Source organism: Cololabis saira, chromosome 18 (genome assembly GCF_033807715.1).
Source record: "Cololabis saira isolate AMF1-May2022 chromosome 18, fColSai1.1, whole genome shotgun sequence".
Taxonomy (NCBI): domain Eukaryota; kingdom Metazoa; phylum Chordata; class Actinopteri; order Beloniformes; family Belonidae; genus Cololabis; species Cololabis saira.
In genome coordinates, this window is record NC_084604.1 from 30,866,861 (window position 1) to 30,882,385 (window position 15,525).

Sequence of the window (15,525 nt, forward strand, 5' to 3'; positions counted from 1 at the left end):
GATTGATACTCTAGTTAAGTTCTGTGACTCGTAACCTTGCCATACCTTAGCTTCTGCCGCCACTGCTCTTCAAGTCTTAGCAAAGCTATTAAGAGAGTTATAATGACATGCTATTAAGAGAGTTATAATGACATTGTACATACTTTTACAATACTCTATTCAGCAGAATGAATAGCTTCGTGGCTACCTAAAAAGGTTTCAAAGGAAGCAGCACATTACAGTTTCTAAGGCTCCAACATCAGTTAACCATTAGTCACTAAGGATGGAGGGGGGGGGGGGCACGGGGCACTTCCTTTTTTTTTTTTTTTTTCCTCAGTCCTATTCTGAGAAACTGTTTCCCTTGAGGTGCAGGCCCAATTACTGGGTCTCAGCCATGAGAACGGCAGCACAATGCGCCAGTCACGTGGTCGGAATTATAGTTCCCACATAGGAAATTAACTGGGACTTGTTACCCCGCAGGGACCGCTCCATCCGCAGGGAACCTTTGTTAGCCCTCATCATTGTTCCAGTCTTGAAAAGTCTGTCCAACCTAACAAGGATACAGAGGATTTACGCATGGGATAAAAGACTCCTTATTACAGCTATATAATATTCAAAAAGAATTTCACACAGAGAGCTACAAATAAATGAATAATACAAATCAATGCTCCGGCCCCAGTGGGAACCCCACATACTGAGTCATGGGTGAAGCCCTTAAAATCTATATGGATCTTGAATAACAACAGAAACTGGTTGATTTTGTCAGTTTAATGTCTTGACAGAACAAAAATACTGTGTATATTAAGTGACTTTTACGGCTCTCTTTGTTCTAGAAACCTGTTGAAGGTTTTAAATGGAACACGGTGTCTCAAATCTGATCTCGGCAACTTTACGTGCTATAAATGTCCTCAAATTAATGTGTGCACAGGGGGATTGCTAAATCCACAGAATAACCAATATTCTGAAAGCTAATGAACACCAGACTGCGTTTCCCACTTTACCATCTATTTAAAGTTGTTCTAAATGTTGTCACTTTGAATCACAAGCCGCATTTTAAGTCGAGGGCCTTAATATAGAAACAGAATATATTATTTTGAACATCAATACAAAAGTTAGCAGATAGAATAATACCACACGTATTGAAGAGGCCAAAAATGCAACATTCGTCTTTATTTGAAACAATCCAAGAAAACAGTCCAAGAAAACAGGCAATATGAAGAATAGTCCATAAAGATATACTTTTTCTTTATATAGGATGCAAAAGAGACAATATATATTTATAGAAGTAGCAATTAAGGTCACTGTAATCGGGCATAACTCTTGCAGAGTTCATGGTCCCTGATATCTCCCCAGCCCCCGTTTTTCACGTGGGGGGCCACCCCTCCTGCCCCGTTTGCAGGCAGTCTCTTTGTAATCAGGAGGTTTTTGGGGAACAGCTGGTTCCCACTGCTCTGTAGGATGTTTTCGATCTTCGTTTTCTGGCCGACGGGCATGCAAGAGGCCTTCTTGTGGTGCATGCCACAGTCTCCCGCGTGGAAAATCCGTGGAGCTTCGCTCACCATGACCTTCCAGTAGGTGGGCAGGCAGGACACAGTTAGATGTTGCAAGGACCAGTCCCAGTTGTAGTCGTCATAAGTGCAGAATGTGTCTGTGCATTTGATAAGTTTCTGGTAAGTCTCTCGATTCAGAGCCATCCCCATGTTGTGGTCGGTGGACTTCCAGGCTTTTACTTCCACCTTATTCGCCTTGCTGGAGTAGCTTATGTGGCTGTAGCTCCCCAGGGAAAGGATATCACAGTCGCTGCACTGCTCCCTTTTGAGAGATGTCATCAGTTTTAAGAGATGGATAAAGTCTGAAGACAAGTAATGATCCTCTTCAATGAGTAGGACCAGACCTTGATGCTCTTTGAGAACTCGGACTCTGTCCCACACAAAGTGCAGCTTCCACCACCAGTGGTGCTTGGTCTGGGAGAACTTGGCCTCACGGTAGTGACCAAATGAGTCGGGGTAATCTGCATTGATGCACCCCAGCTTTAAGGCGTCTTTCTTGGGAATGTCTCTCGGGCAGTCCTTGGGGTCATGTCCAGGGAATTCGTTGGGGTACAGCTGGATGCTGAAGGGGAAAAAAATCTGAAGGACTTGACAGAAGTCCACAGAGGCCACTATTTTATTTATCTCTGGGGACCAGTAATCATGGCTGAATATCAGCAGTATGCTCTCCACACCCCTGGCCTTTCGTAAACTATCTACTAATAGCTTTAGGTACTCTGGTCGGTTGTGGATCTGAACCACGACGACCAGATCGTCTTTGTGCCGTACCGTCTTAAACTTCTCTTCGTTTATTATCGTCTGGTCAAAGTTAAGCTGGAAGACAATGCCACGATAGACCAGAGTGGTATTATCTACCTCTGACTTGCTCATTTTGGTTTTGTCAATTGTTTTGTCTTGGTGCGTGTCATTTGCCTGTTGAATATGTGGCAGAATAGATGCTCGCTTGACTGCAGGTGTCGCTTGCACCTGGATATGACTGTTGACGCTGCTACTACTACTGCTGCTGCTGCTCAAGCCACTTCTCCTCACCACCTCCAGCTCCTTGATGAACGATCCACTTTCATTCTTCTTCTGCCTTCCGCTGCTCCAGAAAGCGAGACCACAAATGACCACCACCAAAGTCAAGATCACCACCTTCCTCTTGTAGATTCTGAATCTCATGATAAAAAGGGTTGCAGCCTCTTGCAAAGGAAGAGAAATTGATTGTAGAATAACAAACTAACAAAAAAAATTTGATGCTTGAGTGCTGATTTGAGAATCAGCTCTGATTTTAAAAAAAAGCTGTTTGAAGGCTAATTGTTGGCAAGAGAGACTGTTGTTGTAAACACCAATTGTGCTGGAATGTCATTGGTGGTTCATGAATATTCCATAAGGCATGATGGTTGCTTGGAGGCAGTGTACACAAGCCACCTGGATGAAAAATAAAGCAAGAAAACTGAGTTACCGAAGTGTATCATGAGATTTAAAGCTAAAAAACATGATAAAAAAGTCAGCATGTTAAAAGTACATATTTTGAATTGAATACAAGAGAATATTGCAAATTAGGGCTGGGCGATTTTGGACAAAAAAATCCCAATTTTTTTCTCTGAAAACCCGATTTTCGATTTCGATTTTTTTGGTAAAACTACAAAAGACAATAGAATAAATTGTTTCAAATATTTTATCTTTATTTTTAAAGAAAAATAGCAAACAAATTTCCCTATTGGGAATGAAGTGCAATTGAAAGATACTGTAAATCCTCCTTGAGTTTAGTAAAGTGACAAATTTACAATTTTCTTGATCAAACAAAGATGACTAGACGAGCTCTGTCTGTAATGCAGCCAGCTGCAAAAAAGAAGAATCGATTTTCCGATTTTCCTTTTTTTAACATCGTCTTGAATAATAAATCCGATTTAGATTTAAAATCGATTAATCGCACAGCCCTACTGAAAATGTATCAAAAATAACATGAATTTATAAAACTGTTTCTTAAAACAATGTTAAAACTACATAGTAGAAGTTCAGAGCTCTGCAACAAGTGATTAAAACCATTCAGATTTGTTTTTAAAACAACCATAAAGCACAAACTCGATCAAATCTGCCTCACAAACCTTGGAATGCTAGCTTAACAAATAATGACATTAGGTATGTTCACCCTGACCTAACATCTGCAAAGAACACAGCCAGCACAATTCACCAGCCAGAGATTAACAAAGAGCTGCCAACTTTGTGCTCCTGCTCCAAGAGAGGGAAGACTTTACAGAAACAGCTTAACCTGGATTTAGCCAAACTACAGCCCTGGGCAGAGGGGAGGGCAGATCTAGAGGGTATAGTGGGTAAAGCTTGTCAGGAGCATCCAGGCAAGTGGGTATTAGGAATGGGCGATATTTTACCGTTCACGATATACCATCCAAAAAATTCCCCACGATAAGAATTTGTCATCTCGCGGTAAAAATGATAAATTCCCATTGATGACGTTTTTGTGTAAAGCTGATTTATGGTTCTGCGTTGAATCAACGCAGAAGGAAGGAAGGAAGGAAGGAAGGAAGGAAGGAAGGAAGGAAGGAAGGAAGGAAGGAAATCAGCCTGAAAGAAAGAAAGAAAGAAAGAAAGAAAGAAAGAAAGAAAGAAAGAAAGAAAGAAAGAAAGAAAGAAAGAAAGAAAGAAAGAAAGAAAGAAAGAAAGAAAGAAAGAAAGAAAGAAAGAAAGAAAGAAAGAAAGAAAGAAAGAAAGAAAGAAAGAAAGAAAGAAAGAAAAGGATAAATTCCCGTTGATGACGTTTTTGTGTAACAAACATGGCGGATCTGAGAGCGAGATAGATTTATAGTTAAAAAGATGGAGTTGAATTGGTATTTTTTTTATCGTCATTTTTATCGTTATCGGGATAAATGCCAGAAATTATCGTGATACATTTTTTAGTCCATACCGCCCATCCCTAGTGGGTATACTTTTAATCTCTATTCCATTTTCTATAAACTGCAGGTTTGGATGCGAACAATCCTGGAGCAGCTAAGCTGATCCCTTGCCAATAACAATAGATATTCTAGCCTTTGAGGCTAATGAAGAGCAGCTGACCAACATTAAAAACGCCTGTCAATATCTTCCCAGTTCTTGCTGAAGAAAAGACAAAACCCTGTTGACTGCAGATCCACAACCACTTTTCCCTCCGAGACCCCCCCCCTTCCATGGTACGTATTGTTGCACAACAGCACCCATTATGTGATGTGGTGTATTGCTCTGCAATTGCCTCGTCCATCAAACCGATCCTCTGAATACCCAGTAGTATACTGTATGATGCACTGCTATTATCAAATCTTGGCAAGAGTGAATGTATGAGATTAGAGTTGACGTGAGCTGTTTAAGATTATCTTTGAAGTTTCTCTCTATGTGTGTGATGCAAAACTTCAGCAATCTGATCTCAGCAAAAGTTTCCTCTTTGGGCCTCTGTGCACTGGAACTCTTGGAAACCAATGTGAGAGAAGAGCCAGTTTAACCCTGCAATCACCCTTACTAATTCAAAATAACTGATATTACAAGACACTAAGTACTGAAGTTCTTTAAGTACTGAAGAAAGAATTTGGATTTAATGGGATTGCACAAAACTGGTTGTCATGGCTTGTTAGGAAGTCCAAGAATCAAAATGTCTAGCACTATCGCTTTTAGAGTTCACATTTTTCCATAAAAACATGCGAGACCAGGTGACCTACCTACTAGGGCTGTGCGATTAATCGATTTTAAATCTAAATCGGATTTATTAATCACAATCGATGTTAAAAAAAAGGAAAATCGGAAAATGGATTTTCCTTTTTTGCAGCTGGCTGCATTACAGACAGAGCTCGTCTAGTCATCTGTGTTTGGTCAAGAAAATTGTAAATGTTGTCACTTTACTAAACTCAAGGAGGATTTACAGTATCTTTCAATTGCACTTCATTCCCAATAGGGAAACGTGTTTGCTATTTTTCTTTAAAAATAAAGATAAAATATTTGAAACAATTTATTGCATTGTCTTTTGTAGTTTTACCAAAAAAATCGAAATCGAAAATCGGGTTTTCAGAGAAAAAAAAAAAATTGGGATTTTATTTTTGTCCAAAATCGGCCAGCCCTACTACCTACAGAGCTGAACAGACAGAGTGAGCAAGCCTGATTTAAAGTTTTCTTAACGGCCTCCAAGTTCTTCTGAACTTTCATTTAAAGGTTGTGGAGACAGTTTTTCAGGGATCTAGATTAACGCTGCAAATCTCAACAGTAACATGGATAGGTTACCATTTGGAGACTACGCTAGATAAGTTCAAATTCAGAGATGTTCTGATGTCCTCTTTTTCATTTCAGATAAAGATTATGATACCTGGGCTGTGGGTACTGGCTTATATAGAGTACTGATCCAATATCAGGCCCCGTTTACACGTAGCCGGGTATTTACAAAAACGGAGGCGTTTTCATGCGTTTTGGCCGTCCGTTTACACGGAAACGGAGCTCAAAGTCACCAAAAACGATCATTTCTGAAAACTCCGGCCAAAGTGGAGATTTTCAAAAACTCCGTTTTCCCGTTTGCGTCTAAACGGAGGAAAACGGAGATTTAAGCTTCAGAACGTCACATTATGCACCAGAAACTCACCAGCGTCATGTGTGCGACCTGTGTTTACAATTAGTTTGGGCACCGTCAATATTTTCTTGTATTTTACCTGTTTAATATTCTAAAGTCACACTTAAAAGTAACTCCCCCCCCCCCGTCCAGCCTCCTGCTCATTCAAGCCTGTGAGCGCGTCAGCCAGCAGCATGAAGCCTGAATTATGGTTCCGCGTTAAATCGACGGCGTAGGGTACGCGGCGACGCGCAAGGTACGTGCGCGTCGCCGCGTACCCTACGCCGTAGGCTCTGCGTTAATGTAACGCGGAACCATAAATCAGCCCTTAACTGGAAGTTACACACGTGTCATTTGTTGATGTTTTTCCAGGATTCTGATTGGCTGGCATGACGTTAAGAGCGTTTTCATGCGGGTCCGTGTAAACGAGGATTTTTTTGAAAACGTAGAGGGGAAAATATCCGTTTTTGTAAATACCCGGCTACGTGTAAACGTGGCCTCAGTCACTAGTGTCAGAGCATCACTCACACTTCTCTACAACCAGTGTTGGGCAAGTTACATCCAAAATATAATACATTATATATTACTAGTTACTGTCATTTGAAAGTAATTAGTTACATTACAATATTACTATATCTGAATTGTAATGCGTTACACTACTTGTGTATTACTTTTGAGTTACTTTCAACAAAATAGCAAAAAAAGATAAATCTTGTCCCACTGGCAGATTTTTCTACTTATTTCAAGTGAAAATTTACTTCAAACAGGTGAAAATTGTCAAATAAGTTATTTTTCTGGTGTTATTTTTCTGGTGATGACTCTAAATGTTGAAATAGCAGTAAAACCACATTCATTGATGAAATGACATAAGGGATGGAAAGGGGGGATGGCAGTTTTACAGGGGGATGATTTGGACCGTTTTTATTTCAGGGGGGGGATGATTTGGACCGTTTTTATTTCAGGGGGGGGATGATTTGGACCGTTTTTATTTCAGGGGGGATGATTTGGACCGTTTTTATTTCAGGGGGGATGATTTGGACCGTTTTTATTTCAGGGGGGATGATTTGGACTGTTTTTATTTCAGGGGGGATGATTTGGACCGTTTTTATTTCAGGGGGGGGGGGGGGGTGATTTGGACCGTTTTAATTTCAGGGGGGGTGCCATCACATCACCCCTCATCCCCCCTCAACTCGAATACTGCTCACACGGAACTCAGAACTTCTTCATAAATAACTCCCAGAGAGAAAAAAAACACCAGCAAGCTAACAAACAAACCAATATTTCTCTCAGAGTTAACAAAACGTACCAGCAATCAACAACTCGCAGCTGTTTTAACCTCTCCTCCTGATGGGCTGCAGGTGTGGTTTAAGGCTGATTTATGGTTCCGCGTTACACCAACGCAGGCCATACGCCGTGGGTTACGCGAACTACTGCGTACCCTACGGCGAAAGCTCTGCGTCGATTTAACGCGGAACCATAAATCCGCTCTCACAGCGCGACTGACTGTGAGCCCGGCTCCTGCTCCTCGCCGACTCCGCGCTCATATATATTTAATAAATGTATAAAGCCCATATATTAATAAAGCCTCACTTGGCCGAGCTCTAACGCTGAGACCATGGTAGATTTAAGTTACACGCGGACACGCCGCACTGTTGACTTTTCCCTGCCGGCTCTGCTCAACCGCTAAACAGTCCCCCACAAACAGTGTCCAGCGGCGCTACGTTCCGCCGCGCCGCGTTCCCAACGCTTTTTTCTGTTGTCGGGATGTCTCGCGGACGCGGTGTTGGTGAATTCTTTAAAAAACAACAGCTAAACGGGTTAAAATGCGTTGTAACGCGCGTTACTTAGATTGTAACGAGTAAAATATTACCGAAAATGTATTAGTAATGCGTTATATTACTGCGTTACAGCAAATAGTAATACATTACTGTAATTGCGTTACTTTTGTAACGCGTTACCCCCAACACTGTCTACAACTAAAGACATTTATTCAGCCCCAAATGCTCAAAAGACCAAATATCTGACATTTTCAATTACCAAAAGCAACTGGTCAACAAGTTCTATGATTTTGTCCATTACTGCTGTGGCTTTCTGGCTGTCTTTGGTGAATTTAGAAACAGCCAAGTACTGAGTTTGCTGCCGCCGTTCCATTGTTTTCCCCTTTGATTTAATAAATTCCTTGTGCCCTTTTACTTGATGGATCTTTAATTGCTTAATTGTGTTAATGAGGTGTCATGTTTAGCAACATTTGGTAACACCTCTGGAAATCTAATGAGCATCATTTTATCTGGATTTTAAAGCAATGACAATGAATCAGAGGTCTGTTCATAAAAATAATATGGCATCTTTTAGTGCAGGAATGTGCACACTTACCTGATACCCTTAATTACAACTCTGATAAAAATTAAAAAAAAAAAAAAATGCCAGCTGGTATTTCCAAATAAATATTGGTGTCATTTCATGGATACCAGTCATTTGCTTTGAAATAACCATGCCATTACTATGAAAGTGTGTCATCCCACTTTAGTTATATATCTATATTGAAGACTGGACTATGTTTACTTTTAATGTAATAGATTTTCATGAAATACTGTGTTCCAAGATTTACTGCAGGAATGATCCATATACACTGCACTAATACACTTAACCAATAGGTAAAAAAGATTTATAGCTAAAACAAAAACTTAGTTTAATTACAAATCAGTTTAATTTAAAGACCTAATACTTGAAAACAGAACTCTCCTAAAGCACAAGAGAAGGATGACATGATCATTCTGCATTGTATGAATAGTGATCAAGCTCTCTTACAGGAATTACACCTGCAAAAAACAGTATTGATAAAAAGTAGGCCACTAGTCTGCAAAGTTATACAGTTAGGTCCATAAATATTTGGACACTGACACAATTTTCAGTATTCCAGCTCTGTACAACACCACAATGGATTTGAAATGAAACAATCAAGATGTGCTTCAAGTGCAGACTTTCAGCTTTAATTTGAAGGTATTTACATCCAAATCAGGTGAACGGTGTAGGAATTACAACACATTTTATATGTACCTTCCACTTTTTAAGGGACCAAAAGTAATTGGACAACTAACATAATCATACATCAAATTGTCAATTTTTAATATTTTGTTGCAAATCCTTTGCAGTCGATGACAGCCTGAAGTCTGGAACCCATAGACATCACCAGACGCTGGGTTTCGTCCCTGGTGATGCTCTGCCAGGCCTCTGCTGCAGTTGTCTTCACTTCCTGCTTGTTCTTTGGGCATTTTCCCTTCAGTTTTGCCTTCAGCAAGTGAAATGCATGCTCAATCGGATTCAGGTCAGGTGATTGACTTGGCCATTGCAGAACATTTCACTTCTTTGCCTCTTTGGTTGCTTTCGCAGTATGCTTCGGGTCATTGTCCATCTGCATTGTGAAGCGCCGACCAATGAATTTTGAAGCATTTGGCTGAATATGAGCAGATAATATTGCCCGAAACACTTCAGAATTCATTCTGCTGCTTTTGTCAGCTGCCACATCATCAATAAATATAAGAGAAGACTTCACCAGAGGAAATACAGAGGAAATACAGATGGGTTACACAAGGTGTAAACCATTGGTGAGCCTCAAAAACAGGAAGGCCAGATTAAAGTTAGCTAAGAAATATCTAAAAGAGCCTGTGCAGTTCTGGAACAACATCTTATGGACAGATGAGACAAAGATCAACTTGTACCACAATGATGGAAAGAGAAGAGTATGGAGAAGGGAAGGAACTGTTCACTTTAATCTGGCTTTCCTGTTTTTGAGGCTCACCAATGGTTTACACCTTGTGTAACCCATCTGTATTTCCTCTGTATTTCCTCTGGTGAAGTCTTCTCTTATATTTATTGATGATGTGGCAGCTGACAAAAGCAGCAGAATGAATTCTGAAGTGTTTCGGGCAATATTATCTGCTCATATTCAGCCAAATGCTTCAAAATTCATTGGTCGGCGCTTCACAATGCAGATGGACAATGACCCGAAGCATACTGCGAAAGCAACCAAAGAGGCAAAGAAGTGAAATGTTCTGCAATGGCCAAGTCAATCACCTGACCTGAATCCGATTGAGCATGCATTTCACTTGCTGAAGGCAAAACTGAAGGGAAAATGCCCAAAGAACAAGCAGGAAGTGAAGACAACTGCAGCAGAGGCCTGGCAGAGCATCACCAGGGACGAAACCCAGCGTCTGGTGATGTCTATGGGTTCCAGACTTCAGGCTGTCATCGACTGCAAAGGATTTGCAACAAAATATAAAAAATTGACAATTTGATGTATGATTATGTTAGTTGTCCAATTACTTTTGGTCCCTTAAAAAGTGGAAGGTACATATAAAATGTGTTGTAATTCCTACACCGTTCACCTGATTTGGATGTAAATACCTTCAAATTAAAGCTGAAAGTCTGCACTTGAAGCACATCTTGATTGTTTCATTTCAAATCCATTGTGGTGTTGTACAGAGCTGGAATACTGAAAATTGTGTCAGTGTCCAAATATTTATGGACCTAACTGTATCTCTATTCCATCTCGCAATACTCCATCTTTGCTTACATAATTACTGAACGGAGTTCAAAGCCTTCTCGTTTTGCATTACATTCCTACTTTAATTACTTTATCAATATTGATTGGCTATTTCTTCCCGTGTCTGTTTGACAAACCTCCATGTCTTATTTATTATTGAATTAGGGCTCTCTCCGGCTTCCTGCTATCAATCTTGTGTCTGGCTGAAGCTGCACATTCAGATCAAACCTCAAGCTGAGCGTCACTGACATGAGACGAGTTACCTGCACCAGTAACACCAGTAAATGTGAATAAAATACTGATAAAAGCATAAATTCATCTTAACCTTTTAGATAAGCTGTGTTGTTTCAACACAGTAGGAGCTAACCCTGCTTTATGATTTCAATGGCTGGCGGACTATGTTTACTTTTAACATAATAGATTATCATGAAATACTGTGTTCCAAGATTTACTGCAGGAATGATCCATATACGCTGCATTTTCAGAGTAACCAATAGTAGGGCTGTGCGATTAATCGATTTTAAATCTAAATCGGATTTATTAATCACAATCGATGTTAAAAAAGGAAAATCGGAAAATCGATTTTCCTTTTTTGCAGCTGGCTGCATTACAGACAGAGCCCGTCTAGTCATCTTTGTTTGGTCAAGAAAATTGTAAATGTTGTCACTTTACTAAACTCAAGGAGGATTTACAGTATCTTTCAATTGCACTTCATTCCCAATAGGGAAATTTGTTTACTATTTTTCTTTAAAAATAAAGATAAAATATTTGAAACAATTTATTCCATTGTCTTTTGTAGTTTTACCCAAAAAATCGAAATCGAAAATCGCGTTTTCAGAGAAAAAAATCAGGATTTTATTTTTGTCCAAAATCGCCCAGCCCTAACCAATAGGTAAAAATGATTTATAGTAAAAAACAAAAACTTAGTGTAATTACACTTTGCTTAAAATTACTAGTTTGAGTGCATCTCCAGTTTAATTTAAAGACCCAAGAACAAGAGATTGATGACATGATCATTCTGGCATCTTATGAATAGTGATCAAGCTCTCTTACAGAAATCACACCTGCAAAAACAGTGTTGATAAAAAGTAGGCCACTAGTCTGCAAAGTTATATCTCTATTCCATCTCGCAATACTCCATCTTTGCTTACATAATTACTGAATACAGTTCCAAGCCTTCTCGTTTTGCATTACATTCCTAGTTTATTGATCTGCTTTTTCTTACCGTGTCTGTTTGACAAACCTCTTTGACAAATGTCTTATTTATTATTGAATTAGGGCTCTCTCCGGCTTCCTGCTATCAATCTTGTGTCTGGCTGAAGCTGCACATTCAGATCAAACCTCAAGCTGAGCGTCACTGACATGAGATGGGTTTACATGCACCTTTACCAGTCACACCAGTAAATGTGCGTGTGAATAAAATACCGATAAAAGCATAAATTCATCTCAACCTTTTAGATAAACTGCGTTGTTTCAACACAGTAAGGGCTAAAGCCTGAATTATTAAAACGACGCAGAGCTTACGCCGTAAGGTACGCGGCGACGCGCAACGTACAGTGCGCGTCGCCGCGTACCCTACGCCGTAGGCTCTGCGTCGGTGTAACGCGGAAGCATAAATCCGCCTGTATGTTTTCAATGGCTGGCGTTAGCCTGTTAGCAGCTCCGCACCGAGCAGCCGCCACCATACATGCACCTACCTAGAGCTGGAGCCGTGCTGCTGTGCTGCTGGGCGGCGAGACATTACAGCGGCGGCGTCCTGCTCCCCTCCATGTCGAGCTGCACCGACGCTCAGCTGACGGCTTTGGCTGTAAAAAAAATAAAAAATAAAAAAATTCACAAATACGGAACCACCGCCTGCCGCCGTCCCACAATGCACCGGGGCTCCCGTGGGGGTAAATGTGCACTCGCTGGCCACTTTATTAGGAACACGTTTCTGTTCAAGCTCTAGCGTCTAATCCAGTGGTCCTCAACCTTTTTTCAGTGATGTACCCCCTGTGAAATATTTTTTCAGCCAAGTACCCCCTAACCAGCGCAAAGCACTTTTGGTTGTAAAAAAAAAAAAGAGCTAAAACAGAGCACTGTGCCATCAGTAACTGATTAGTTAAACATAAAAATATTGCTGCTATCAGTACTCGAGTTGTAAAAAGAAAATCAGGGGGAATGGTGGATTTTATCATATGGGGACAGATAATTTGTGCTGATTAAAATAATATAATATATTACAAATAATAGCACTGACCAAAACACCTGCAGAAATACTGCAGGAATGACATAGCAGCAGTTAAATGCAGCCTTCTGTAAGCTTTAAATATCCACTGGGTTTACATCAAATACATCAAAACACAACAATAAAAAACAGTTTTCTGAACTTATCAATATGACTTTGTCCTTCACAGGATAATTAAAATGGATCACTGCAAAAACTCACAATCTTAACAAGAATATTTGTCTTATTTCTAGTTAAAATGTCTCATTTTAGTAAAAAAAAAAAATCTCATTACACTTAAAACAAGACTCATCACTGGAAAAAACAACAATTTTCAACTGTTTCAAGTAGATTTTCACTTGATATAAGTAGAAAAATCTGCCAGTGGAACAAGATTTTTTAGCTTGTAATAAGAAGATAAATCTTGTCCCACTGGCAGATTTTTCTACTTATTTCAAGTGAAAATGTACTTGAAACAGGTGAAAATTGTCAAATAGGTTATTTTTCTGGTGTTATTTTTCTGGTGATGACTCTAAATGTTGAAATAGCAGTAATACCACATTCATTGACGAAATGACATAAGGGATGGAAAGGGGGGATGATTTGGACCGTTTTTATTTCAGGGGGGGGATGCCATCCCCCCTCATCCCCCCTCAACTCGAGTACTGGCTGCTATGCTTCAACCACGACTCCATCGCTGGTCCAAGTGATTGACAGGTGAAGCCAGGTGGCATTTGAAGGGTTAGGTGGAACCATCCTGGTGTGGGGGATACTCTGCGGTTTTAGGATAAAGTTGAATAGCCTACTCCTGAAGATAAAATTAATTTTATGAATTTAAACTTATATTTTCCTCAATTATTCATGAAATATTTATTTTCAAAGGATTTTTGCATGGATGCTACTTTTTAAATATATGTATATTTTTTCATTTCAATTCATTTCATTTCATTTATTCCATTCATGGTATATATTCTTAATAATGTTGTACAAAATTCCATGAAGTACACATTATCACCATGAAAGAAAAGGAGCAGGAAGAACAAAACTTATGATACCTGCCCCTCTCTGTTAATAGAATTACGTTGACTTACTGAACACCAATCTTTCTATACACATATTTATAACAAGAAAGAAAACAAAAATACCACTCTTCTATCTATTTTTTTCTCTTTCTCCTTCTTTTTTGTAGGTACTTATCTTTTCTTTTTTAAACATTTTCTGATACAAACTTGTGCAACTTTTCAGTTCCTTGCTTTGTCCATGCCATAATTTTACACCTGTAACAGAAATACACCTTTGTTTTATGTTTAGCCTTGCAAAAGTATGTTTGAAATCAAGTTTAAGTCTGTTGTTCTCATCCTCCAATCTGAACAAATTTTGTAACTGTTCTGGTAACGATCTATTTTTTTGCTTTAAACATTATTTTTAAAGTTTGAAGTTCAACTATATCCGCCATTTTATTTTAAAATCTCACGTACCCCCTGTAGTGCCTTCACGTACCCCAGGGGTACGCGTACCCCCATTTGAGAACCACTGCTCTCTAATTCATGCTCCACGATGCACAAACTCTTAATCGACAGAAACCCTGCCTACTGCTTTTGGACCAAGCTGATATAAATTAAGGTGAACCAGATAATCTCATTGCGGACGAATATATATAAAACACTGCACTATGTTTTTGAAATTCATCCTCATATGTACTTGGATGTATGTCCACCACACAACATAGGCAAGGCAAAGCACGTTTATTTGTATAGCACAATTCAACACAAGGTAATTCAAAGTGCTTTACATCAACATTAAAAGCGACAAGACACAATTAAACAGTAAATAACAAATAAAATGAAATAAAATGGTAAAATAATAACAAGCAAAAGTTGTTAAAAAGTACTAAGGGCAGTAGACTACAGCAGGTAAGTATTTAATTTAAGGCAAGGCAAGTTTATTTGTATAGCACAATTCAACACAAGGTAATTCAAAGTGCTTTACATCAACATTAAAAGCGGCAAGACACAATTAAACAGTAAATAACAAATAAAATTAAATAAAATTATAAGAAAATAGGTAAAATAATAAAAAGCACAAGTTGTTAAAAAGTAAGGGCAGTATAGTACAGCAGGTAAGTATTTAATTTAAGAGTACGCTTCAGTAAACAGTAATGTTTTTAACCCTGATTTAAAGGAGCTGACAGTTGGAGCAGACCTCAGGTCTACAGGAAGTTTGTTCCACCGGTGAGGAGCAGAATAACTGAACGCTGCCTCACCTTGCTTGGTTCTGGTTCTTGGGAACCACAACAAACCAGATCCAGATGAACCTCAGGGGTCTGGGAGCTTCATAGGAAAATAACAGATCAAGCATGTATTTTGGTCCCAGACCATTCAGTGCTTTGTAAACCAGCAGTAAGATTTTAAACTCTATCCAACATAGGTTTCAGGGAAGACCTTACATATCCAAGAAAGATGATACCAAACTATATTTTGCATATGTAGTCACAGCACAAGAAGGGTCTGGTCCCAAAACCTGCTGCTCTACAAAGCTGTCAGTCACACACAAAAAATAGATAAATCAAAAAGAAAATAGGCACATTATGAAACCAAAGACTACAACAAAGCATTTCAAACCATTTCAAATCGAACTCTTATCTACGTGAAAACATTTTATTTTGAAAACTAAAACTTCTCAGTTC

At 39.3% G+C, this 15,525-nt stretch overlaps 1 protein-coding gene across 1 annotated transcript; it reads right to left on the reverse strand.

Annotated features, from left to right (window-relative positions):
- Positions 1-1,108: 1,108 nt before the first annotated feature.
- On the reverse strand, positions 1,109-12,506 carry mgat2 (alpha-1,6-mannosyl-glycoprotein 2-beta-N-acetylglucosaminyltransferase). The gene is made up of 2 exons (XM_061746479.1): positions 12,331-12,506; positions 1,109-2,939 (listed from the first exon to the last, which is right to left on the reverse strand). Exon 2 carries the CDS (start codon positions 2,688-2,690, stop codon positions 1,278-1,280), a length of 1,413 nt encoding a protein of 470 aa, XP_061602463.1. The 5' UTR covers positions 2,691-2,939; positions 12,331-12,506; the 3' UTR covers positions 1,109-1,277.
- Between the last annotated feature and the right edge of the window lie 3,019 nt (positions 12,507-15,525).

Bases quoted from the DNA above. Each gene is read 5' to 3' on its own strand.
- mgat2 (XM_061746479.1), bottom strand. From the start codon at position 2,690: ATGAGATTCAGAATCTACAAGAGGAAGGTGGTGATCTTGACTTTGGTG.